Raw genomic sequence first — 27,274 nt, 5'->3', positions numbered from 1 at the left:
AATTAAGTCGTTTTTAGAGGAGTGACATTTACTATTGATGTGATCAGTTTGCTTAATATGACTGTAGTCAGAAAGGAAGTTAGGCTTGTTATTTTTCCAGAAATTGCAAAAAGTACCATCATTAAGAAAAGGAAGAGAAAGATTTGTACCCATCTTTTTGGGACATGTAAGTAGAGAGTGAAGTTTCACAGTTGGAGAATCTGTGGATGTTGGAGGAGCTGGAGATGCTCTCTAGCAGGCGGGTGATCCCTCTTCCTCGAACACTGCTGTTGGGGCCAGAAATTTTCACCCCAGATGGGTAACAACCTAGAGTGTTGCAAAGATAATTAAACAGGCACAGAAACTTTACATTTGATTTAAAGAGGCATTTCAGGTCACTTCATCCCACAGTAGGACTCTCAGTAAGTTATAATTTAAAAAATCATGAGTAGAAGGCAAATAGGTCAAGAAAAAGGTTTCCTTTTGTTTTTAGGGCAAGAGATCCCAACTGAAGTTCTTTAGGTATCAAATGAAATTCCATGTAACTAGCTTTTGGGATTTCTCATCTCCTAAAACACATCATGTATCTATGACATCAAAACTATGAAACTGTAGTTGCTGAAAGAAAAACAGGGTTTCTCAGAAATGTCCTGCACAAAAGTCTGAGGAATATTACATTCCACTAGGGACAAAAAACAAATTCATGTCATTTTAACAACTAATTCCAAACAAAATGCTCCTCATGCCCCCCCAGGGACACCCAGGGATCTTTGTATGATGTAACCCCAATCTTATAAAGCTGAAAGTACTCACCAGTGGATGTGTTTGACCTTTGTTCCTGTTTGTAAGAGTTGAAATGACAGAATCCTGGACTCTCAACTCTTAGTTTCTGTAAAGGAACAGGAAAATGACAGGAAGTATGTTTATATTATTAATTATTAAATGGCCTACTTTAACTCCACATTAAAAAAGGCAAACTAGCCGGGCGGTGGTGGCGCACGCCTTTAATCCCAGCACTCGGGAGGCAGAGGCAAGCGCATCTCTGGGAGTTCGAGGCCAGCCTGGTCTACAAGAGCTAGTTCCCTGACGGGCACCAAAGCTACAGAGAAACCCTGTCTCGAAAAACCAAAAAAAAAAAAAAAACTACCATATGTATTTTCCCAGTGTTTAGTGTTCAGTAAAGGAGGAGACAGGTGACTGCAGAGACCTTAGGGTCACAGGCTTAATTAAGAGTTTGCTTGTTTGTTGTTTTACAACACATTAGATTCGGGTATGTTTATTTTGGTAAGAGTGATAACAGGGCTGGCAAAATGGGAAAAGGTGCTTGTTCCAATCTTGATGACCCGATTTTGATCCCTGGAACCCAAATGGTAGGAGATAAACAACTCCTGTAAGTTCTCTGACAACCATGTGAACACTATGTCACATGTGGACAGGCATGTCTACACACAGACACACAGAAATGCAAAAGATGACTCAGAATAGAGGGAGCCCTAAAGAGTCAAAAACTAGAATCATTGCAGTTGTGTCTTTAGTTAGTGAAAGAACAGATCTATACATAAGTTTTAGACAGGAACAGAGAATACTTACTAATATCAGAGAAAAAGCAGAGACTAGCATATAAGCAGATAGCTGAAGTGGTAGTAGTATGTAAAAATCTGTGATTGATTCTGCTTTCCTGGAGAAGCAGCAGCATCAGTATTGGCTACAGCAAAGGTGGGAGAAAAGGAGAAAGAAATTGAAAAGATAATACATGAGAAATTAATTAGATGAGAGAAATGATGACTGCAGACAATGACAATGAATTGATGAAGCTGATCATAAAAGATATTTAGTTAAGATTAGTCATTATGGTGCTATAGAAGTTTCCTGCATGTGCATGAGTGCGTGCATGTGTATGTGTGTATGCATGTAGGCATGTGTGTGTGCGTGTGTTTGTGTTGACTAAACTCGGGGACTTGTATATATCAGGCAAGGACAGTCCTCCACTATTTAAGCATAGTCTCACCTGCCTATGCTGTCCTCAAACTTGCTATGCAGACCAAGCTGACCCTGAACTTGTGAAATTCTTTGTCTAGCCTCTAGAAAGGCTGGGATTAGAGCTATTTGTTCCCATACCTGGCAGCATTGTAGTTTCATTCTAGATTCATTTCAATTCACAAATGGAAGGAGTGGAAGTTAAGAGTTACATTTAATTAGGATTAGTCTGTCAACCAAGTATGATGAAGACAAGAGGATTAATGGAATTTAGATAAAGTAGTAGAAAAGACAGACTAAAATTTCTAGGTTGGAATGGAAGGCAGTAAAGGTCGGGATGGAAGTGGTAAAAAGAAAATATGAACAAGAGGCCACAATTTTATACATACTTCAGTGCAGTAGCTCCTATAAAGAAGCATGAGACAATAGAGCTGTAAGTGAATTACAGGTCACAGCAGAGGTCAAAGAATTGCTGGTACCGAGTTGCTAGAGGAAGATGGTTGGGAGTCAGAAGAGGCTACCTAAAGTCTAGATTGGAAGCAATAGCACTGGATGGGGTATACTCATAGGAGTGGGGACTTATGTGGTATGGGGCAGGGGAGGAGAGTAAGTAAAGAAACAGAGAACTGGGAGCTAGAAGGATTACGTAGTGGGAAAATTGAAAATAAAAATATTAGAAAACTAGTCCCTTGGTTAAGTACCACTCTAATGAGGAGCCCCAACTAAAGTGCCCACTGGTTCCCCAGTTAGGGTGCCAGGTACTGCAGCATAGACAGCATGAGCTTCGGAACTTAGGGATTTTAGGAAGAAGGTCTGAAGAAGTCTAGAAGCTAAAGACAATCAAAGACACTATCTTCAAATGACAGAGGAAAACAGATCTTCACTTGAAAATGCCAACAGAGAAACTGTGCTTAGAATCAAACTAGAAACAAGAAAAACAAACAGATTTTCCCTCAAATAGGTTACGTATATCCAAGAGTCTGCTAACAACAGAGGTTTCCTTACCTGGTAACGCCCTGCATCCAGTACGACCATTTTGGGCGTCACACTGTTGCTGGCCTCATAGTCTTGTAGTGGCACATGAGCTCCAGTGAGCTGGATTCCAAACAGAGTGGCTAGAGAATTACTGATGCAGTACCTTTAAATAAAGAAGACGGATCTCACTAGAGCAACTCCATCCACTTCACACTAAAAGTATTCAGTTAAGTTTCTGAACAAAGGAAACATCTCAGAGGTATTATTCTAACTTTGAGGAAAATCTAAAGATTCAGAGATGGGAACAAACAGCATTCAAACCATGAATGTTATTACTGGGATGCAATCTCATGATCAGCAGATAAATTTTCAGGTTTGCTACAAGGGACAGAAGTGAGGGTAAGGATCAGTAGGATTTTCCAATGTTTAAGGAAAGAAGGAAGAAGCAGAAATTAAGCCACAGCCATGAACAGTGACTCCTCAAAACTAAGTAGCATTTGCATGGAAAGGTGCTAGCAGAGAGCTCAGAGACTTGGCGCTTGACTTAGTTGGCTTCAGCTGCCAACTTGACACAGCCTGGAGTCAACCTGAGAAGAAAACCTAGGCTGAGGAATTGTCTAGTTCAGACAGGTCTGTGGGCATTGTCTTTGTTGTTAACCAACCCAGAGGGCCAGGCTACCACTGTCAGCACCAATCCTAGGCTGCATAAGAAACCCAGTTAAACATGAGCCTAGGGTGAGCCAGCAAGTAGCATTCCTCCATGGTTCCTGTTTCCTGCTTGAGTTCTTGCCCTGACATCCCTCAATGATGGGTGCTGTGACCTAGAAGGGTAAGTCAAATAAATCCTTTCCCCCTTAAGTTGCTTCTGGTCATGGTGCTTGTCACACCACCAGAAAGGAAACTAGAACAGGGCTGTAGGTGCTTCCACTACAGAACAAGAAGAACTGGTTTACAGTTTTAGGGCACCATTCAAGTGACATTCTTAATGCTAGCAGAAAATTGTCTCTCTCTAAGAGGCCCAAGAAGAAAAAACTTCAACAAATGCTTCTGAAGATTCCCACAAATTGTTTGGTAAGTAGTGAAACAGAACAGTAAAAAGTAACATAAAGAAAAATCTCCACATTTATTTTCATTGGGCTTCAGTAAGAAAGGTGAGCAGACAGACATTCACACACACACATCCCCCCCCCCCAGCTGAGGAGCGAGAGCAAGCACAACTGGCAAAGGACTCTCTGCAGAGCGCACCAAAACACTGAGGGGGACTCCTCCTCAAACTTACGCGATTTTCTTGCAAACAGCTAAAGCACAGAAGAGAATATCATTTTCTTCATGCCACTTGCACCTGTACAAGAAAAAGGAGTTTAATGTATTAACAAATGGTTGAGGTGGAGCTTATGATAAATGTCTGTGCCACCCCCAGTACAAGGAGAAACACAGCACTAACTGAAGTAGCTAAACTAAATTAACTGCATTAGGGGTTTTTGTATGCCAGATTTCCAATTCAACTAGCTGAGATTATTTAATAAAAACTGATACCATTATTCAAAATTTCTTAACACTTTTTACTCTTATTTATTGTGTATTTGTGTGTGTGCTTAAGTGGCAGTAAGAGGGAAATTTGCAGGGTTGGCTCTTTCCTTTGCCATGTGGGTTTCCAGGATCAAACGCTGACGGGCAAGCACCTTTACTCACTCAGTGATCTTGCTGGCCCCCAAAGATTAATTTAATATAGATTTTAAAAGAGTTGTATGGTGAAAATTCCTCCAGTGAAAATTCTTAATATGCAAACCACACATAACCATACAATTAAACTTTAAAGTGAGGTAACTGCACTTAAAGTGCAGTAGTAACTAATGTTAACATATACTCAGTCACTAAACATGAACATTAGTAGTAACTAATGTTAACATATACTCAGTCACTAAACATGAACATTAGTAGTAACTAATGTTAACATATACTCAGTCACTAAACATGAACTGCACACATTTTGCTAGGCACAAAGGACACATTACTGAATGAAATCATCTCAACACTTACTTTCTAGTGGAGAAGGTAGACTAAAAACACATACAGGCATGCTTAATGAAAAACTTTAGACAGCAGTGACAACACTGTGAAGCAGAAGCCAACAGTTCAGATGGACTGACCAGCAAGGCACCACTGAGAATGTGGTGTTTGGAGACAAGAGAAAAAGTTGAAAAAGAAATGACCAAAGTTAATGATTTAACCCAGAGTTACAAACACAGGAACACACTTTCATGAGAGTCAATACAAACATGCTTTCCCACTAAGTAACATCTACTAAGATCCAGACAGCACTGCTATCAATAAAGCTTACCAAGAATCTTCATTTAAAACCACAAAAATGCTATTCAATAACTATAAAAAGTTATTTGTGCCAAGTGACAGTTAAATGATCTAACATCAATCTAAAACTCCCCCTGTATTTTCAAAAATAATATGAATATATGATTCATAAAGCTTGAAACTGAGGACTGAAGAACTAAACTATGTTTGTAGATAACCACATGGAAGTAGCAAGTTTAGTTTTGGTTATTAGTTTTGTTCCTTGTCTAGAATTCAAGTCAAGAGGACCTACCCAGATACATGCTTTCCACTACAGGTCAGACCTAGAATACATGCAGAGTGTAAGAAATGCTTCAGTGGTTAAGAGTGCAAACTGCACTTCCAGAGAACACGCTCTAGTACCTCATGTATTTTTATACAAAATTTGTTCAATTTTTTGTTAAGTATAAAAAGCTCATTTAATTAGACAAAGAAAAAACTCTAAAGTGGTATCACAGTATCACCTCACCTCTTAATACTACTATTGCCAAGGTTTTAGTTCAGATGGTGAGTTAAATACATATGTATTTTTATTTCTTGTCCCCAAAGTCTTTTGAAAAATCACAGTCAAATAACTAGAGTACACAAGGAGAAAATACAAACAGGCTTCTCTATAGAAGATACTTTAATAAAATTGTAGAAAGAAATGAAGAACAGTGACTTAAGAAGTCACTACCTTTGTGCTGGACTCAGACATGGGATGAAGCATTTACCACATACACTTAACGACCTGAGCTCAATCCCTGGATCCCACTGTCTTCTCATCTCTATACACAGGCACATCCGTACCCCCACCATCTATACACATATAAACAGTAAACTGTAGAAGGGCCGATGCAGGTTATGAGGCTGAATTTCTGTTCAAAGAGCTGTCAGTTCTCCAACTCCACATAAGGGAATAAGCTGACTGCTCTTGAATTTAGGATTCTGCTGTGCTCTTTTGTCAGTTTTCCCTGCAGCAAAGCCTGATTAGCTGATAGACAAGATGGATCAGGTATTTGGCTTTGAAGCCTCATTTCTAAATATAACATAACCAAGGAGAATCAAACATTTGAAGAAAACCTACAACATGAAAAAGGCCACAGAAAGACAATTTACATTCCCAAAGAATGAGATAGACAAGGGAACAAGAGTGAAGACACAGTCCTAACCCAGGAAGGAAGTAGCTCATGGCGGTCTGTGAAGTTCTTGCACTCAGCATGGCTTTCTTCTCACTTTCCAGTCTTCATCATGAGCACTGGCAATGACTATCGTTTGTGTCACATAGCAACTGTAGCTGGAGTGCTGACATCTGCACAGCCACAGCCTCTGCTCAAGCCTTATGATAATGGCAAAGCCTATTTCTAAGGGTTCTGCATTAGGTCCTCTTCTTGCTCAGCTTCTGTAATGATCTCATCTACACACAAGTTCATCAGACACTTCACCAGTCTCTCAGAATATTCTAAATGTGATTCTTTCACCCCATCTAACCAATCATACATTGTTATTGTTTCAATTCTCTCCCCAGCTCTAGTCCTTAAGCAAGGTCCTACTGCTTTTTACCAATCTTAAACCCATTCCTCTCTGTCTGTCACCACCCTAGTCCCAAATAATTTATTGCCAGCTCTTTAGTAATCATAGGCTCCAAACCTCCTTCCTTATCTCCTTTCAATACATCTGTAAAAAGAACCTCAGAGACCTTTAAGAAACCTAATCTATTTTCTTTCCTAGTTAGTAGAGTCCTATTTCTAACAAGGCTCTTCTTTTTTTTTATCTTTCTTCTACTTCAGTTCTTAGCTTTCATATTACAATTTAAATATTCTCCTGGACCATTCATTTAATAGTCTCCCCTTCCACACACTTCTTGATTGACTTTTAAAAGCACTTATCATAAGTTAAAATGTCAATTTTCCTAATTAGTTGTTGCATGTATCTTCCCTAGGTTAGCTGCATGAAGGCAGGGGAACATTATTTTGCTATTTGACTTCAGCATTAAGTGCCTGCAGGGCATAGGAAAATATGTGCAGTAAGTTTTGTTTTGTTTTGGCAGGGTCCTGGCTGGCCTGGTACTACCTATGCAGATCAGGATAGTATTGTACTTGTAATAATCCTCCTGTCTCTGACTCTGAGTGCTGGGATTAGAGGTGTGTACTACTATACCTGAGTCACAATTTCTAATTAGTTTCTATAGTTTCTTAAACTCAAATTCCCTTACAATCTCACTATATATTAAGTGCTCAGTGAAAGGCAGAGGGCATTTGGTCCAAAAACTTTACTATGCTGGCTGCAGCACCATGTCCATCAGTCTCTCTCTGAACCAGCTCTGTGGCACAGGCCTCAAAAAAATGTCTGACAGTAAAGCTATCCTAGTCTTGCTGTGCTTGTATTTACCAAACTTAACACTATATTTCTTCTGTTTAAAATCCATATTATATAAAGATATTCTACAGTTGCCATTGAAATGTATGGAAACAATTACATTGTGTGTGTGTGTTTTGCTACATTTTATTGATCTATTTTAGTAAGGGAAAGAAAAGGCCAAAACAGAAATGTACACCAAAGGTCAGTTATTTGGAAGAAAATTCCAGACAACACTGGGGATCTTTTTAAAACAAAGTATTACTTTAACAACATTGCCCATGGCACAGGGGATAATACTAAATATAAATACAGGCACCAAATACTTCTGAACATAAAGTTTTAGAAATTCTTTGGTCAGTAACCAAAGTAATTGTATTGAGTCTAACACATATCCTAACACATCCCTTACACACTTCACAGATCAACAATAATGACGACAAAAAGTAGACAAGATTTTACGAAGGAACAGAATATCAAAAACTCTAGAACAGAAAGCTTTATATTTCAAATGGAGAAAATTTTCAGTCTCTCACTCTAAGTCTTCATGTCAACTGTGGAGTTTAGAAAACTGTAGGAATGAAAGAAAAAGGAAACAAGAGTGCCTACGACTAAATGTAAATCATTCCCACTCCATATAAAAACTGAAGTAGAGACTTGGAGAGCAAAGCCCTTGTCTATAAGAAAGTACCTTTATGTTGGGGAAGATTAGAAGAGCTCTTTAGATACCAGATCGGTGGTTCTCAACCTCCCAATGCTGCAACCCTTTAATATAATTCTTCATGTTGTGGAGACTCCAACCATAAAATTATTTTAATTGCTGTTTGTCTTAGTTAGGGTTTCTGTTGCTGCAACTAAATACTATGGCCAAAAGTCAAGTTGGGAAGTAAAGAGTTTATCTGGCTTATAAGTCGGCACTGCTGTTCATCACTGAAGGAAGTCAGGATGGGAACTCAAACTGAGCAGGATCCCACAGGCAGTTGATGGAGAGACTGGGGGAGAACTGCTTACTGGCTTGCTTCCCAAGGCTTGCTCAGGCCACCTTCTTGTAGAACTGGGACCACCAGCCAAGGGCTGGCACCACCCACCATGGGCTAGGTTCTTCCCAGAGAGCACTAAATGAGAAAACGCCTTATAGCCGGATCTCAAGGAGGTGCTTCCTCAGTTGATGACTCAAGTCTGGTCAAATTGACAAAGTCACCCACCATGCTACTTCATGACTACAGTTATTGTCACTGTCATGAGTGTAACGTGACCCCGTGAAAGGACGGTCACCCCCAAAGAGATCTCACCCCCAGGCTGAGAGCTGCTGCACTGGGTAATGGTGAGGAGGAGCCAGAGAAATAAAGTTAGGATCCCACTGGACCAAGCAAAAACAGAAAATCAGCCACCTTCCTTCCGCCCAAGTCACTAGCTTTTTCGGTTGCTGCACTGACAGAAGAGGGAGCTCTTGAACTGAACTCACACGTAAGTCAAAAACTGCTGTCCAAGAGACAAGGGAAACAGAGGCCTCATTCACAGAAAGCTATTGGAACATAAACTAAGAAAGCACCTGTGACTTCCAAAAAAATCATAGGGAATTCTAACATAACATTCCACATGGAATTAAATGTTCTCACACAAGTGTGTAAGAAAATGGAAACATAGTTGGGATAAGAAAAACTCAGAACTAAACAATTTTTAAAATGAGAAAGAGTTGACTAGACTCAGAAATCAAAAACAGTTAAGAATCTAAATAGATTATGAACTGCCCAAAGAAATACAGATTTGTTCTGAAAAAGAAACTAAAAAAGCCAAAAAACTGGCAAATAATTCAAGAGTAAAAAGAGAAAATAAAGTGAAAGATAAGATAGCAGCATATAGGGGCTGGAGAGATGGCTCAGTGGTTAAGAGCACCGCCTGCTCTTCCAAAGGTCCTGAGTTAAATTCCCGGCAACCACATGGTGGCTCACAACCATCTGTAATGAGGTCTGGTGCCCTCTTCTGGCCTGCAGGCATACACACAGACAGAATATTGTATACATAATAAATAAATAAATAAATTAAAAAAAAAGATAGCAGCATATATCATAGATCTCTTTAACAAAATTTAGAGTGGAAGAAAAATTATAACCTGTGAAAAAGCTCTAGAAACAGAAGTCAATTTCTGCATACTGAAATGGCTTACCAGACACCACAGAAAGTGGACCTTAAACACAAACTGAGAGGAGCTACCAACATAAAGGATGGCAAAGTACTAAAATCTCTAGGCTAAAAAAACTACATTGCTAAAGCTAGGCAAATTACAAGCTTTGTAAAAGGATTACATAACACGATGGAGTTGAATTCTCCAGAAATTCACAGACACAAAGTGACTGTGAAAATTTAACAATGCAAAACCCAAAAAACAAAACAGGAAACACCTTTTAAGTCTCCCTTCAACCTATTATACACCAAGATTCACCAAACTTCTTAATGTACAGACATGAAATAAAAGACTAACCAGCTTCACAGAACGTATAAGGAGGTATGAAAATACAGTAAAATTCTACTCTCAATAGACAAGACATCAAGAGGACAAAGAATTAGCTGAAAGTCTGCAGACATGGCGATGTCTCTATTCTCAACACTCACAAGTGTGAGGCAGAATGAGCTCAAGGTGCAGATTGTTCCTGGTTAGTCTTATTGGGAGGTGACAGAAATTTATGTAAGAAACAGGTATACAGTGTGGTGGTGCACATCTTTTATTCCAGCACTCAGGAGGCAGAGGCAGGCAGATCTCTTAAGTTTGAGGCCAGTCTGACTGACATAATAGGTTCCAGAACAGTTGGGTTTATGCAGTGAGACCTTGTCTTAAAAAGGAGTGGGTGGGAGTGGGAGCCCCTCATGTAGTTGAGGCTAGTGTGTGTCCATGAAGACAACTGCAGAATATCAGTCCCCTCCCTCCTCTTTATTACCTTCCCAGTAATGAGGTGAGGCAGTTTGCTTTACCACATACACTCCCCACTGCAAGGCACTGTCTGAACACAGCCTCAGGCTCCAAAATTAAAATCATCCCTTTCTCTTTATAGGCTGATTATCTTGGGCATTGACTATAGCAACAGAAAACCAACTAGCTAACAATCAGTGTAGATCTGGACAGAGTCAAATCCTATAATGCAAAACAAAGGGTACAGAAATTCTCATGTGCTCACAGGACAGGTCATAAAATTGGTTATATACTAAGTTATCAAAAATACCCTATACATAAATAACTTCTATGTAGTTTTTGATAAAGCAATCAACACTGTTTGGTCTTAATGCAAATCCATATTCACCAAAAGAAACATCCATAATTCACTAAAAGAAACAAAATCCAGGAAGGCCTTTCCATCTGCTCATTTAAAAGCATTTTAATTTGTCAGAGAATGAATTAAACAGTACTTGTTCAAAATGACATTTCATAATCTACAGAATATAACAAAACAATAAGACTTCAGAAACATTTTTTGAGGCTACCTTCCTTACAGACATCTAAAAACATTTAAAAATCTATTTTACCATGTGTAGTTTTCCCCCAAAAAAATGAATCACCAAATTTACTCCATTAGAATTATGAAGCAACCAGTTTTCATAGAACAAAATTTCCTAAGGAACTTCCCCTCAACAATACACCAATAATAAATCTACAAACCTGTGTAAAAAACAAAGATTTCACAAAGACAGTGTTCATCTGAACAACAGAAGAACAACCTTTGTCCTTAGACACAACTCGACATAAAGATTCAGTTCTCTTCAAGCTAATTTTTTTTTTTTTTTTGATTTTCGAGACAGGGTTTCTCCATAGCTTTTTGGTTCCTGTCCTGGAACTAGCTCTTGTAGACCAGGTTGGCCTCGAACTCACAGAGATCCACCTGCCTCTGCCTCCTGAGTGCTGGGATTAAAGGCGTGCGCCACCACCGCCCGGCTCCAAGCTAATTTTTAAGCTCTTACAGGGTTTCAATGAAGGAGTGACACTTTTGAATATACACTGCTGAACAACGCTAGTGCTTTATACATCCAAAGGCTAATTACCAACAAAGTGGAGGGGGAACCAACATGGAATATAAACACGCAAACAGACTGCACTATCGTGAAGGGGTGAAAAAGAAATAACACAAGTCACTTTTGAGAAAATGACTGTGACTATCCTCAGATTACAGTCAACTAGAAAGGAGTCCTCAACTGTCAAGGTTCCACCAACACTGAAACTTCATTTAGTGCATCCCAAAACTCAAACAGTGAGACACACACTGAACAGGTTCTCACTCAGCACCCTCCGCCTTTGAAAGGAACAAGGCCTAACTGGAGAAACTGCTAATCCAAGAGTGGAGTAGAGCAACAGAAGATGAACCTAGAATGTACCAGAAAGCAAAGAGCACTTAATCATTGAATAAAGTTAGAATTCATAGAAATTGTGTAGGAGAAAATCACTTTATTATAGACTTCTAACTAATAAATACTGAAGGAATAATTAAGGAAATTCACTATCTTAACAAGCTTAGAAGGAGCTACTCCAACCAAATCATCACCGCATGCCAGAACTTGCATTTGACATTCAAGGAATTACATTTCTCTGCAAAAATACATTACTTTTTTGAAGACTGAACCCAGGGCCTTATGATATTTAGGTAGCACCCTCTAGCGCTGAGCACATGCCAACCCATTATGAGGGAGGTGCACAATAGTAACTGTTCAAAGGTGACTCTAACAGACAAGAGACCAAGTTCTCAATATCAGGAATGGGACAAACTGACATAATATGCTTCCAAGTGTGACATACGAGAAGACATATTTTTTTATTTTGGGTATTCCCCCTAAAATGTGTAACCTTAACCTAGTCAACAGGAAATAAAAACCAACTCAAACTGAGAAACATTTTATAAACTTTACTCCTTAAAGAATAAAGATTGTAAAAGACTATGGACCCCAGGAGTGGTGGCACATGCCTATAATACCAGCACTTGGGAGCCTGAAGCAGAAGGGTCATGAGTTTCAGGTAAATCCAGGCAACAACACAAATGCATATGCATGACCAACAAAATGTGATCCAGGACTGGACTGTAGATACTGTTTGATCTAGAAAAGGCATCAGGAAAGAACTGGCAGCCTATGAACTTCAGTTTAGATAACAGTTCTGTGTGCTAACGGCAATATTCTTACTTTGGTATTGCTGTACCTAGACACAAAGAAGCAAGGTACTTCAATTTACTCTCAAGTGGTTTAGAAAAAGTGTGTATGTATTTAGAAACAAATTATGAAAATATGTTAATATGTTAACAATTAAGGAAGCCAAAAGAGTATTATGCTTATTTTATTAATCTCTTAATTTTTCAGTAAATCTAGGATTATTTCAAAATGAACAGTTTTGCCAATTTAATTCACTTTCATATCACTTTGTATAAATTATATACACATGAAAGCAATTTAATAAAAATTAAAAGTAAAGTCTAAGTAAATCAAAAAAACATTCCTTTATCAGTAGAGAAATTCTAACTGGTAAAGAACAGTCAGTTTATTTGGCAAGGTTTTTTTTTGTTTTTTTTTTTGTGCTTTTAGTATAAAGCAGCAACGATTCGATCAATTACTGTATGCTAAAAATAAGTTTCCCAAGGCTGGAGCTGGCTCAGTGATGAAGAACACTGCAGAGGTCCTGGGTTTGGTTCCTGGCAACAGAGGATCTGACACCATCATCTGAACTCCAGGATCATCTGGAGTGGTGTGCACAAAGGTAAACACTCATACATGGGAAACTGCTTTTTACCAGGCGGTGGTGGTGCACGCCTTTAATCCCAGCACTCGGGAGGCAGAGGCAGGCGGATCTCTGTGAGTTTGAGGCCAGTCTGGTCTACAAGAGTTATTTCCAGGACACGCTCCAAAGCTACAGAGAAACCTTGTCTTGAAAACCACAAAACAAAACTATTTTTATAAGTTTACACGGTTTAACTGAAAAGTGATTCACAAAAGGCAAAACAAAACAACCCAAAAGTCACAAACCCAAAACCTAGTCCAAGCCTATTTTCTCAGAATGTACTTTTAAAAAAAACAAACAAAAAACCATCAGTGAATAACAAAATCATTATCAATACCTTGTATTGCTAGAATAGTCCCACATGGCCACATCTAGGAGGCTTCTAACCCAGGTCTTAGAGGGTTCCTTGAGGAATTTTTGCTGGTAGATTCCCACTACAAGGTCCTCTACAGTGAGAAGTTCTAGATCTTGCCTGATTTCTTCCATTAGTAAACAGAAAAACATAATTAGTGAATTTGGGCACACAGAACACGTACATCAAAACCAAAGTATAGACTATGCTTCCGGCACGATTGAGGTTCTACTCACCTGATGCCCGCTCCATACGCTTCAAACACCAGTTGACTCTGGCTCTATCATCAGACTGCAGAAGGAAAATCATTATTTTATTTTCTCCTTTTTAGAATTATTTTCATTAACACTGTCCTTTCAAACTTGGGTGTGTGTAGAAAAGACAGACACTAATTGAAAATTATATAAAAATAGCATATATTAGAAAAATTACTGCTATAATTAACTGGCTATTCATACATACATATATATGTGTATGTATACACACACAAATATATATATTTTAATACAGTTAATGAAAAGCAAGTGACACTTAGGATGGACCAATGATGAAGTCAATGTTCAAAACATGTGACCTGTTCATGGTAATATTTATAATATACAGTAAGTTTAGGACCCAATTCTTCACTATTATTCTGGAAAATGTAGATAAAAATGTCTTTTCTAAACATCACAAAACAAGGATTAAGGGAATGAGTATCCATTTGTTAGGCTAAAAAGATATTGTAGGTATTTCAGGAGGAATTTTAAAAAAATACTATACTCAGCTTTTGTTGCCTCCAAAATTAGTGATTTAAAGGCCATACTAATTACACACAAATAAATTCAGAATGAGCATGTTTTAAAACATGTAACTAACACAAAGCTGTAAATGAAGACTGTAATTTGTTTCCCAGCCATCCAGACCAGAATAATCATACAGAAAATATATTAATTACAACACTGTTTGGCCAACGGTTTAGGTGTGTGTATTCCCAGCTAACTCTTACATCTTAAATTAACCCATTTCTATTAATCTGTAATTGCCATGAGGCTGCAGCTTACTGGCATCTTTCTCCCTTGGCAGCTACATGGTGCCTGTTGACTCACCTTCTTTCTTCCTGCATTTAGTTCAGTTTTCCCACCTACCTATATTCTGCCCTGCCATAGGCCAAAGAACCTGCTTTATTAACCAATGGCCAGGAAACAAAAGCACAGTCTGTTTACACAAAGCTGAAATTTTTTTAGTGCCTTTCCAATTCTTCTGGTGTCTAAATGGGCATCTTAAAAACATCTTATTGGATATTACCTTGCAGTAAATAGGTGGCCAATTCCCTGGGTTTGGATGAATAAATTTATAAAGGTTTTGTAACACAGTTGCTTGGTCATGCCCGAATTCAAAGTTTGAAATAGGAATCTTGTGACTAGAATCACCTGAGGGAAATAAAGAGGTAGAAGTTCAGCTACTGAGCAAGACAAGTATTATCAGGGTGGGAATAGGCATTCAGGAGGAGAGCAGTGGGCAGTTTACCCATGAGTGTTTCTATCAAGCCTGGTTCTCATTAGGTACTTTACATACTTGAACCCAGAATCTTATGGAGGTGGGAAACACATACATAAATTAAGAGGAGACTCCCAGAAATAGTTAATGAACAGTGAAGTCATTATTGAACCCAAGTTTCTTTTTTTAAAAAAAATGTTTATTTATTTATTATGTATACAATATTCTGGTGCCAGAAGAGGGCACCAGACCTCATTACAGATGGTTGTGAGCCACCATGTGGTTGCTGGGAATTGAACTCAGGACCTTTGGAAGAGTAGCCAATGCTCTTAACCGCTGAGCCATCTCTCCAGCCCAAGTTTATAGTGTTTGCATTGTTCCCATGGTGCCTTTCAAAAATGTTTTGTTAAATAAGGCTGGAGGGCTTCATAGTAGTACTGATTTTTCTCTTTTGTGCGCGTGCGTGTTTGCCTGCCTGCCTGAATGGGGTGTGTGTGTGAATGAGGAGGCCTGAGAGTGTTATCAGGAATCACTCTTGATCTCTTTGACCTTATTCACTGTGGCAGGGTCATTCAATCAAACTCAGTGCTTGCTAATATGACTAGTCTCTGGGGATTCGCTATCTCTGCCTAAGGCTGGAATTACAGGCACTAGACATTTAGGTAGGTTCTGGGTGTCTAAGCTATTGGCCCCACACTTGTGCAGCAATCACTTTATAACCACTGATCAAATTGCTCTAGCCCGTTTTCATTAAAAAAAAAAATTTACATTGTGTGTGTGTGTATAAGCATGTGGAGTTCAGAGAGCAACCTACAGGAGTTAATTCCTTACCATGTGGGTTCCAGGATTATACTCAAGTATTCAGGGTTAGCAACAAATGCCATTATCCCCTGAACGATATTGCTGGCCAATGACTGCTTTTAAAAAAGGAATATGGGCTGAAGAGATGTGATTAGAAACACTGGCTGCTTTTCCAGAGGACCCAGGCTCTAATCTCATCTACACAGTGGCTAACAACCATTTTAACTCCAGTTCCAGAGGACCCAGTCCCCTACATATGGCCTCAATGGATACCCATACACATTAAAAATAACAATCACTTTTTAAAAGACAATATGATGAAAAACCCCACACCTCCAAGAAAAAAAAAAAAGCTAAGTAAATTCAGATGAGCCCTCCCACAAATAATATAGGTATCCTTAAAGATATGAGCAGTACAAACATGTACCGCGGTTAAAACTTACTGATAAAGGAGTAAGATGTTGGGAAACTGTAAGGCTAGTTTTAGGTCATTTGTCAGTTCTAGAAACTGCTAATGGTTTAGCAAAGTGCTTTCAGAATCTATGATCACAATTCCTAAGCCCACTATAAGTGCCTCAAAAAGCAAGTAATCCCTTTCTGATGAAGTTACTCTGAAATTCCTTCTTTTCACACACTGTGTAAAAGCAGGTAAACAGAGGCAAGAAGGAGAACCAAAATGAAGCTCATAGAAAGTGTCTTTGGTGTGGAAGTTACTAGGCACTGATTTTAAACGAAAAAACTATGTCTGAACAAAATTCCTATCAAATTATTCAAATCTGATATATAATATAAAATTGCAAAACTATAAAAAAAGATGAAGTTCAGCTTTGCACAACTACAGAGGAAAAGCTCAACAAGTGGAATGTCTACTTCAAAGTACTACAAAGCAATTGAATGGAGAATTAGGAGCCTGGGATCTTGGAAGGGAATAAACACTGGAGAGCTGAGGAAGGAAAGATTTAAAGACTCAGACACCAGACAGAACTTTTAGCAGATTCAATAAAAATTTAAGATATTTTCTCCCACTAATACGTAAATAAAATGTTAAACATGGTGGTGTGTATCTGTAGTCATAGCACTTGGGAGGCTGGGGCAGAAGACCAGAAACTCAAGGTTATCTCTACATAGAGTCTGAGGCCATACTCGGTTACAAGAGACCCTATATAAAAATATTAGTAAAATCTATTATTTTCTGATTTTCACTGCTTATGCTACAAATTCTATGTATAATTCTTGGGTGGTAATCTGTCTACTCTCTCTCTTTTCATTAAAAAGATGGATTGGTCCTTGTAAAATCTGAAGCATAATTTAAATTACCTCAATCCCTGTTCATGCACTAAGGTAATCTTAGATGCCCCCTCACTCTAGTTTTCTGCCAGACACAACATAAACATTTTGGGATAATAATATGATCACTCACTCACACACACTGCACAGGATGGGTATATCTGGCAAACAAGATAACCAAGAGACTATGAAAACAGACCAACAAAGATAATTGTAATACAAGTCTGTAAAATAACTAGGTCTCTTCCGTTCAAAGAAATTTATTTTATACTTTCCACACACCCAGAAACCAAATTTAAAAGTAATGAAAATATATCCCACAATCCATTTTCCCTCATCTTCCATTACAGCAAAATAACCTTGACAACCAAATGAGACAATGTCAACAGCAACATAAAATGCACAGACTCTAAGACAATCATGAGCAAGTCAAACTCAACAATTAAGAGGCGTATGGTTACTATGTTGGGTTTGCTCTAGAGGGCAAAACCAGTTTAATTTTGGTAAATCACCATACAAATAAAACATTGGAGATTTTGAAAGAGCATCCTTATTAAAATATTTAATTGTAATTCATAATCAAGTTGGAAACAGAAGGAAGTTCTTCACTCTGATAAAATAAGGGCAGTCAGGAAAGAGGAAACTATGGCAAAGAACCTGTTGGTGAAAACTGGGAACTAGAGATCCTAGCCTTCATACAACGCAAAGCCAAGTAAACAACCAGAAGATGCAATTTAAAACAGCACTTACAAGACAACAAAAAGCCTCATGGTGATATAGGTACTCAGGAAGCAGAGAAACGAGGGCTGCTGCAAATAGGATGATAACCTGTTCTATGTAGGGAATTCTAGGTCAGGCAAGATGAGACCCCATCTCAAATAAAATAAAATTAGCAAATGCTATTAAGATTGTTAATAATAACTATATTGGCCGGGCGGTGGTGGCGCACGCCTTTAATCCCAGCACTTGGGAGGCAGAGGCAGGCGGATCTCTGTGAGTTCGAGACCAGCCTGGTCTACAAGAGTTAGTGCCAGGACAGGCTCCAAAACCACAGAGAAACCCTGTCTCGAAAAACCAAAAAAAAAAAAAAAAAAAAAAAAAAAATAATAATAACTATATTAAAGAAAGTATGGACCTGAAGAAATAAGCTGTTCATGTTCACAGATGGAAAAGCAACATCATGAAGGCTATTTCTTTAAAATGACCTAAATATTTACAGGTGGTCATGAAAAACTGATTCTAAATTGTGGATGAAAAATAGGGGTCAGAAATAGCTATTATATTACAGAACAAGGTCAAGAGAGCTATCTAAAGATTTTCAAACCATTATGCTTAATCAAGAATATGATAGATAAGCCCCCCTCCTCCCCCAATGCTAGCAGACCAATAATAGAAAACAAGTAGAGGTATGGTCTGACCTAAAAGACACTACATATTGGGGGAAAGCAGGTTATTCAATAACATTGCCAAGATACTGGTTGTCTGCAGGAGAAAACTGTGAAATTGCCACCTCATAGCATACACAAGTCAATTCCAGGTGGAATAAGCATCAGATACAAAAAAAGAAACTTTGCAAATTTTAGAAGAAAATAGGAGACTAAACCTTTAGGTAGTGTATTAAGACACAAAGATTCACAGTTGATAAAAAAAAAATTGGCTGACTTGCTAAACTAGAACCCACACTTGTGCTTATTAAAAGGTACCACACAGGGCTAGAGATGTAGCTCAGTGGTAGAGTACTTACTTAGCAGGCACAAGACCTAGGGCTCAGCACCTAGTACTGAGACTTAAGAGAGACCTCATATAGAGTGAACAATGCAAGGCTAAGGCTGAGAAAAGCCACTTTCACACAATGGAGCAATAAACAGATATGTAATATAATAAACACACAATGTAAGAATATCAAGTAGAAAAATGAGTAAAAGCCGGGTGGTGGTGGCGCACGCCTTTAATCCCAGCACTCGGGAGGCAGAGGCAGGCGGATCTCTGTGAGTTCGAGACCAGCCTGGTCTACAAGAGCTAGTTCCAGGACAGGCTCCAAAGCCACAGAGAAACCCTGTCTCGAAAAACCAAAAAAAATAAATAAATAAATAAAAATAAAAAGAAAAGAAAAATGAGTAAAAGATAATGTACTTAAAATCTAGGTACATATCTATAAAAACAAAAACATATTTAAGTGAAAATACACACACACACACACACACACAGTAAAATTATTCAGAAAAGATAATGACTAGCAGAATTCAGAACACTTCTCTTGCAAAGGACCAGGGGGAGAGGAGAGACTGCCAGTGGTGCTGGGGACTGTGCTGTTGTCAGCTGACTGGTGAGCACGCTGCTGCTCATTAATATTCTACACTATTAGTCAGTGGTACATTCTTTGTATTTAATGCATTTGAAAAGCCAAAGAACCTTTCATACAGAAAGCTGCAAATCAGGATTCAAAGCTTTGCTTCTTTTAAAGCAGAACTTCTCTAAAAAAAAAAACCATTAACCAGTGAAATGAACAGAAGTTGAAGTGAGGGAGGAAAGTCAAGACTGCTTAGTCCCAAGCTCACACAGAAGCTGAAGCACCTCTTTGTGAGGAACCTAAGTGGGGAAGGAGCTGTCACTGGACTCCACACTAAAATGTCTTTCAATCCTGAATTCTTTACTGTGAAGCACTTTTACCCACTGAGCCATCTATGATAGCGCTGAGAAATCTATGTGGATGCCTGCTGGCTACTGCTTAAATAAAGCACATCAACACATAAATTTGGCTTGGTATACTAGTCTGTGCTCCACGGTCCTCTCCAAATCAGTGCGCTTACATTAGCACAGGCATTTTTAGGTACTATGTCAACACAGCTGTCACTCTAACCATCACTTATTTAATTGGCAGATTTCCCAGGGTTATTTAATTGGCAACTTAAGACATGCTTAAATTGGCAAGCTCCAAACATTTTAAGTTTGTCTGAATAAGAAATACTATCCTGCTTCAATTAGCTAGAATAATAAATTAAGAAACCATTCCCAGCTGTGGATGCAGCACATCAGGAGGGCCTCTGCCTAGCTGAACAAGGACTGCCTAGATTTGATCCTCAGCATGAGAAAAAAGAAACTGTTTCTGGCCATTAGTAAGATATACGACATAGAAACAGCCTTTAAAAAGGAAAGATGTTTTGTGTTACTTTAATGTGAAAATACTGCAGAAATATGCAATAGAATAGTTAAAGGTTTTATCTGGATTGAGGTAGCAAGGACATGGCAAGCCAGTGACACTCTCAACAATCAGTGACACACAGCAGGAAGGCAATGTGTTCATTCAAATGACGAACCAAAATTAGGTTTTCAAGTACAAACATGAAAATTAAATTAGAAATTAGGTTTCATAAAATTTGTGCTTGGGGCCAGGCGGTGGTGGCGCACGCCTTTAATCCCAGCACTTGGGAGGCAGAGGCAGGCGGATCTCTGCGAGTTCGAGACCAGCCTGGTCTACAAGAGCTAGTTCCAGGACAGGCTCCAAAACCACAGAGAAACCCTGTCTCGAAAAACAAACAAACAAACAAAAATTTGTGCTTGGGATTTCTGTTTGCTGAGTTTTGAGACAGTCTTGCTCTGTGGCACAGGCTGGCAATGGACTTTCTGTAGCCCAAGCTAGCCTCAAACTGCGGGAGTCTTGAGTCTTCCAAGCTCTAGAATTAGAAGCATGAGCTACTGTACCTGGTTTCATTTCTGGATTTTAAAGAAAGATTTATCTTATTTTATTTATGTCTATGTATGTATGCCTGTGAGTGTTGAGTGTAGGTGCCTGTAGAAGCCAGAAGACGCAAAGGATCCCCTGAATTAGACAGCTGTGAGCTGCCCGATGTAGGTGCTTAAAACTCCACTCCTGTCCTTTAGAAGAGCACAGAGTGCTCCTAAGTGTGAGCCACCTCTCCAGCTCCTCCATGTGTTTTAACTACCATCTACTTAGTAGCACGGTGCCCTTAAATAATGTAACTTGTGATGGAAATTATGAAGTGTTTTCTGTATAAGCTTCTTTTCGTATTTTAAAATATGTAAGGAAGCAGAACTGAAAAAAGAAAAATCTCTTAAACTCTTTAGCCCACAACTTTGTTTCCAGGAAAAATAACAGATCCGTACTTCTTTTCTTATTTTTTAAACCAAAGCACACAAATTCAATAATATAAAGGGAAAGTACAAAATATACGTAGTAAAAACAGCATTATAGGGCCAAAGACAGCTCAACAGGTAAAAATATTTGTCTTGTAATCCTGAAGCCTGAGTTCAAAGCTTAAAATCCACATTAAGAAAAAACAAAACAAGAACACCTGGATGTGGTGGGCATACCTACCTTTAGATGGAGACAGAGGTACAGCATCTGCCAGGAGCTCATGACCCAGCTAGCCTGCTTCACAGTGGCAGAAACAAGAGGGCCTGTGACTCAACCTGGCTCCCCAGAGCTGTCCTCTGACCTGCACAGGTGCATGATGCACCCCCCCCCACACACACACAACTAGCATTATAAAAGTTACAATATGCCTGTTACAGCAGGCCTGACAAACACTTCTGTTTCTAATACTTCTAATAGGCTAGTTGACCACATTTTTAAGTTAAACGGTACATGCAGGAATTAAATGGTTCCTTAAACAATATACTGAATTAATATTAATTTAACATAAAACTAACATAATTTAATATAAAACATGGTTTTTTTTTTATCAAATGGGAAACTGCTGAAAGCTCTTTCTAGTAAGAACTTAGCTCTAATCTTAGATAAATTTAGTCATAGTCAAGCTTTCTGGTTACAAAATACATAAAAGCCTGATTTCCTCACCCCTAAACTCAAAACTGTTCTACTCTGAACTCTATTCGTTTTGAAGAATGAATTCTCAAAGAAAGTTTTAAAATAGTCATTGCTCATAAATGAGTCTAAGTTTAGAGAATCTGAAACTTCCCATGATTTTCCTAAGAGCCTGGCCCCTATACCAACAACTGACCTTGGAACTCCAAGGATACGTAGCAATAGTTTCCTTACTTTCTTAGAATGAAAAGAGTTCATACATACATGTGAGTCAGTAAAGTTTTAAAGTTTGGGCTGGAGATGCAGCTCTATGGCAGAGGGGTTGGCTAACACGTGTGAGGCCCCAGTTCAGCCCCCCGGAGCAGGAGTGCACATGTGTAGGTTTAAGGTTTTAAATACCATTCCACCTACCATTCCCCACATCTTACATTTTCTATGTTAAAAGAAGGAGTTCTAACAAGGCTGCACACCCTCAGTCCCTCTTATCCCAGTTCCTTTATACTTACTTGCAGCTTGGCAATGGAATCGAAATCCTCGTGGAATTTCACCTGCAATACAAAGTGTTTCACTGAGAAGCAGAAATCTGAAAATTTTCTTACCTGTGTTATGGTAATACTTCATGTGATGACCAAGTTTCAGTGTGGGTAATCTTTATTATGTTAAAATACCATTATAACTTCATAGTGTCCTTTTATTTTTATGTTGTTTGTTTCTGTCTTGGCTGTTACTGTTTAAATCAAAGGTATGATAACTAAAATAATCTCTATGTATTTTAAAAACTACTTTGCGCAGCAAGCTCTTCCTTCCAGGGAAAATATACTAGAGAAAGAAAATTCATGCAAAATGACTTCTAGCTAGGGGTCCATGAAGGTATTTGAGGATGGTAAAGCCTGTTATACTGCAGGCATACATACATTTTTCAGAATGAAGAAAAACCTCAAATTTTTATCTTTTCAGTATTTCATAATCCACACACCAACAAAATGTAAAAGTTATATGACTTGTCCTAAGCAGCAATGTCCACAAGCATAAGATAATCAGCTTTGCTGTCCTTTGAGAAAAAAAGACATCTAAATTAATTTTAAAGTTTTTTGCTATCTTGACACATTTTCCCTTTTGACTTCCAAGATACGGTGGTTCCCTTAACTGCTCTCTGTCCTCTTGGGAACTGAAGAGATCCAACATCTTTGTAACTATCTGTGTCTCATTTGTTTTTTGAGACAGGGTATCAATGCAGCCTAATCTTCTTGCTTCATCTTTCTTTCTGAATGATTGTTGGGATCACAGGCTTGAATCTCCCCTGGGCTATTGTTTTGTTTTTAGTGGGGGATAGAATAGTGGAAAGGAGATGGCTAAAGATGTTTAGAGAGCTAGGCTACCTCCATATTAAAACTATGTTTTAATAGTTTCTACAGACACTTTACAAATGATCTAACTAGCTCAGAAAAAGGTTTTTCACAAGGTTACAATGCAGTATCCGCTTCAAACTAAAGACTACTAAGGTGAAGGATGGGATAGTGAAAGAAAAGAACAAGGCATAAAAAAGAAGAATCCCAAGATGTAAGGCCCTGGGCAAACGAGTAACAGGTGTGCATTTCTGAGGCACTCTATCCTCTGAGTTCTATGTTCAGTGACAAGGAAAAGATTCAGTCAACCAGCCACATCAACACCTAATTTCTAATAGTTTGACACTTAGGTGTTATGTCTACACACATTTTAAGAACTCCACTGTACTTCAACTTTTAAGAAAACAATTACTAATAAATGAAGCCAGTTTAAAACCATCACACACTTTTAGGACCTTACCTGGATGGATAAAGCTGTGGAAGTCTGCTATAATACCTTCCTGGAGGGAGTATTTAACACAGCCAATTTCACAAGGGAGGAAGCGCTGCTCACAGTGAGGTGGTAGTTCACCATGGCTAAAAATGTTCAAAAAATAAAAAACGCCTCCAAGGAGAGCTGAAAAACAATGCCCAAGACTGTTAAAGCCACTTTTGTACAGGTATGTGTTCCTGTATTACTTAGTGAATTATAAAAGAAAACTCAATTATACCAAGTAAAAAATTTACAGTCACATTCATCAAGAATTTAAGTAGCAACCATCTTTTCTATAAAGCAACAAAATGATTCAGTCTTGCCTCTACATAACTCAGCTATAGAGCAACACTGAATTTCAGCAATGGCATAGTAAAAGTTGTGGCATATATGCAACAATTAGAAAGGTTTGGGAAATACAGTCCAGCAGAACAAGTGAAGTAAAATTAGCTATGGATGATTTAGTTCTCTGTTTTTGTACTCTGCTAATATACAGAAGACCACCTATAATACGAGAGAACTATGAGGGACCAGTACTGTCCACTGAAGACCAGTGTTAAAAGTTTGTGCTAAACAAAGGCAGAACACGGCAAAAACAGCCAGAAGAAACAGCAAAGGATCTTTACTGGCTATGTTCTCTTCTAGGGTAGTGCTATAATTCATGAAGCAACATGCCTGTCCACCCCATCCCCCGCTCTTTTTGTGAGACAGGGTTTTTCTGTGTAGCCCGGGCTGTTCTGGAACTCTCTCTGTGAATCAGGCTGGCTCTTCCAACTCACAGAGATCCTCCTGTCTCTGTCTCCCCAGTGCTGGGAGTAAAGGTGTGTGCCACCACACCTGGCCAAAAAGTCTTTATCTTTAATTGGCAAATGATACTAGCATATCTTTATAGGTTACCATAGGGCTTCAATAGATTTATGAATTGTGGGGTGATTAAATCAGGTTGGTTAGCATACCCATCAATCCATAAACTGTCATTCTTGTTGTTCAAATAAAATCTCCTCTCTTACCAGACTGTGGAATAGGTCAAGGCCTTATTCTTCTTGTCTACCTCTATAACCTAAGTGTGGGAGCTACAAATATGTCTAAGATTTATGTTTAATAATGTATGAAGTGGTAAAAACCAACAGAGACTTTGTTACAAAAAACTTTCCAATAATTTTTCAACAAATGCAAATTAGTTCATACTGCATAACATTAGGGCTATAATATTTAAGCCCTTATGGCCAATTATTTTGATATATAAGATCGAAATGAATATAAATATAAACATTTTTGGGGTGGGATGCCATGCACAGGTATGTCCTTAAGTAAGACAGTCAATCCCTAGGGTCATCCTTTGGGAGTTGTCCATGTTTGTTTGAGCTGGGACCTGAGGCTTGTCCAGGCCAGCCACTCTACTCTCCCTACTTCTCCAGCACCACCACACCTCACTTTTCATACGGGAGCCAGTCCTCACATTTAAACAGCAAATACTTTATTGACTGAGCCATCTTTCCCCACTATATAGAAGGCTTTTCTGATTGCCCAATATGTCATCCAAATTTAAGCATAATATTTTAGGAATACTCTACCTTGATCATTCTTTATGGATAAATTTGACACATCAGGGGGAGAAACACTTGGTTTTGGTACAAGCATGCCTGGCCTTCTCAGTGGTGTAGATATGAATTTCTGAAAGAGAATTACCAGTCAAATGCTTTGAACAGAGCTACTGCTGGGTACTTACTTCACATATTTAAATTTAACAAAGTCACTTCAAAATTGTTGTGGACTACTTCAGCATTCTCTCATGGTCAATGAAATCAAATATATTTATCAGCAGCAGTCAATGGCAGACAACAGCAAGCCTACAAACATTATAAGAAGGGAGTGGCCAATAAACAGCTTCAACTGAGAGCCACTCGTTCACTATTGGCCATCTCTCATTTCCCCAAGTCACTTACCACCAAATGCCAGGCCAGTGTCAAAGCAAGATTTTTCAAAGAAAACAAAACCCCAAGCCCTGTAACACTGTGTGGTTTTCACTGAAAAGTAAAAACCAGAACACACTGTGCCTCCAACTGTCACAACACACACACACAGTATGCTTTAGTTTTGAGGAGAAACTTTAACATTATTTTTCTTTTGTTTTGTTATGTGGTGTACAGATGTTTGCCTGTACGTGTGTCACATGTGTGCAGTACCAGTGGAGGCCAGAGGAGGGCATTGGAATCCCCTGGCGCTGGAGTTACAGATGTTAGTGAGCAACCATGTGGGTGCTGGGACTCGAACCTGTGTCCTCTGTAAGAGTAAGCCAGTGCTCCTAATCACTGAGCCATCTCCAGCCCGTTGAAGAGAAATGTTTTATAAGAAACTATAATGACAAGAAAGATTAAAATTCACAAGCACAGAACATTGTAAATCCACCTGACTTAAGGCACTGACTTAAAACATAAATCTACCTTATCAAAAAAAATTCACCAAACTTTTGAGTTTCCATCCAATACCAACAGCTCAAGAATGAAATTTCAGCATGTGCAACAGAAAAGAACAACAGGAGGGAGGGGGGGGACGTCATTAATGACCTTGCATTTTCTGAACAGAAACAAGCTGGAAAACGATTTCTACTTAGTACTTTACTGCCCCACCACATGGGAAGTTGCTTAACTTTTCCCCTAGAGCGTCTACAAATCTTAACCCAGGTCTTCAAGTTATTCCAATTATTCAAAGTACAGTTAACGGGAATCATGTAAAAATAAAGTTCAACTACTAAGTACATACAAGTCTTTGAAAAGCTGTCTAACCGTTAAGGATTGAAAGGGACTAGGGGAGGCTTTTTAGTGTAAGCCCAAACACCCACCCCCTATCCCCTGGGCTTTCTGTACCGTCTGGAAACTTCCTGACGGTTCTCTGGTTCCACCTTGATGGGGAGCCCATGGGCGGGCAGGAGGGGGCTAGCCTTACCTGCTTCTCTGAAGGCCCAGAATCCTTTCCCTGGGCTGCTCTCCATTCCCGAGCCATTTCTGAGTATTTCTCCTTCTCATCCTCCCTCAGGAGCTTTGGGAGAAGAGGGGGACAGAGAGGGGTGCCGTGAGGCGTCCGTTCCACGCCCCGGATCTGGAAGGTTCTGTCGGTTGGTCCGACCCTGGGGAAGGGGCCCTTCACCCCGTCCCCTCCACAGACGCCCCGCAGGCCGGGTCCCCTCTGCACCCTCCCCACAGCCCAACTGCCCGCAGCCTCACCGCCCAGTCGGCCGAGCAGTAGGGGATGGCGTCAGCCACGCGGGCCACGGGCAGACCTCGCCGGCGCAGTTCGGGAATCTTCTCCTGCACGAAGAAATAGTAGGCATTGCGGCTGGCCCTGCGGTTGGGCATGGCGTCGGCGGGCCTCGACGCCCTCCAGA

At 39.2% G+C, this 27,274-nt stretch overlaps 1 protein-coding gene across 1 annotated transcript; it reads right to left on the bottom strand.

The window, feature by feature from the left end:
- Mael (maelstrom spermatogenic transposon silencer) lies at positions 1 to 27,274 on the bottom strand. Its single transcript, XM_057770483.1, has 12 exons — positions 27,114 to 27,274; positions 26,836 to 26,928; positions 25,464 to 25,563; positions 23,878 to 24,033; positions 22,578 to 22,619; positions 15,006 to 15,130; positions 13,955 to 14,009; positions 13,704 to 13,845; positions 4,211 to 4,273; positions 2,962 to 3,094; positions 793 to 868; positions 1 to 306 (listed from the first exon to the last, which is right to left on the bottom strand). The coding sequence occupies exons 1-12, from the start codon at positions 27,243 to 27,245 to the stop codon at positions 122 to 124; spliced, it is 1,302 nt and encodes a 433-aa protein (XP_057626466.1). The 5' UTR covers positions 27,246 to 27,274; the 3' UTR covers positions 1 to 121.

This window comes from Chionomys nivalis, chromosome 5, assembly GCF_950005125.1.
Source record: "Chionomys nivalis chromosome 5, mChiNiv1.1, whole genome shotgun sequence".
In the NCBI taxonomy this organism is placed as follows: Eukaryota; Metazoa; Chordata; class Mammalia; order Rodentia; family Cricetidae; genus Chionomys; species Chionomys nivalis.
This window is presented reverse-complemented; position numbering and strand designations above follow the sequence as displayed.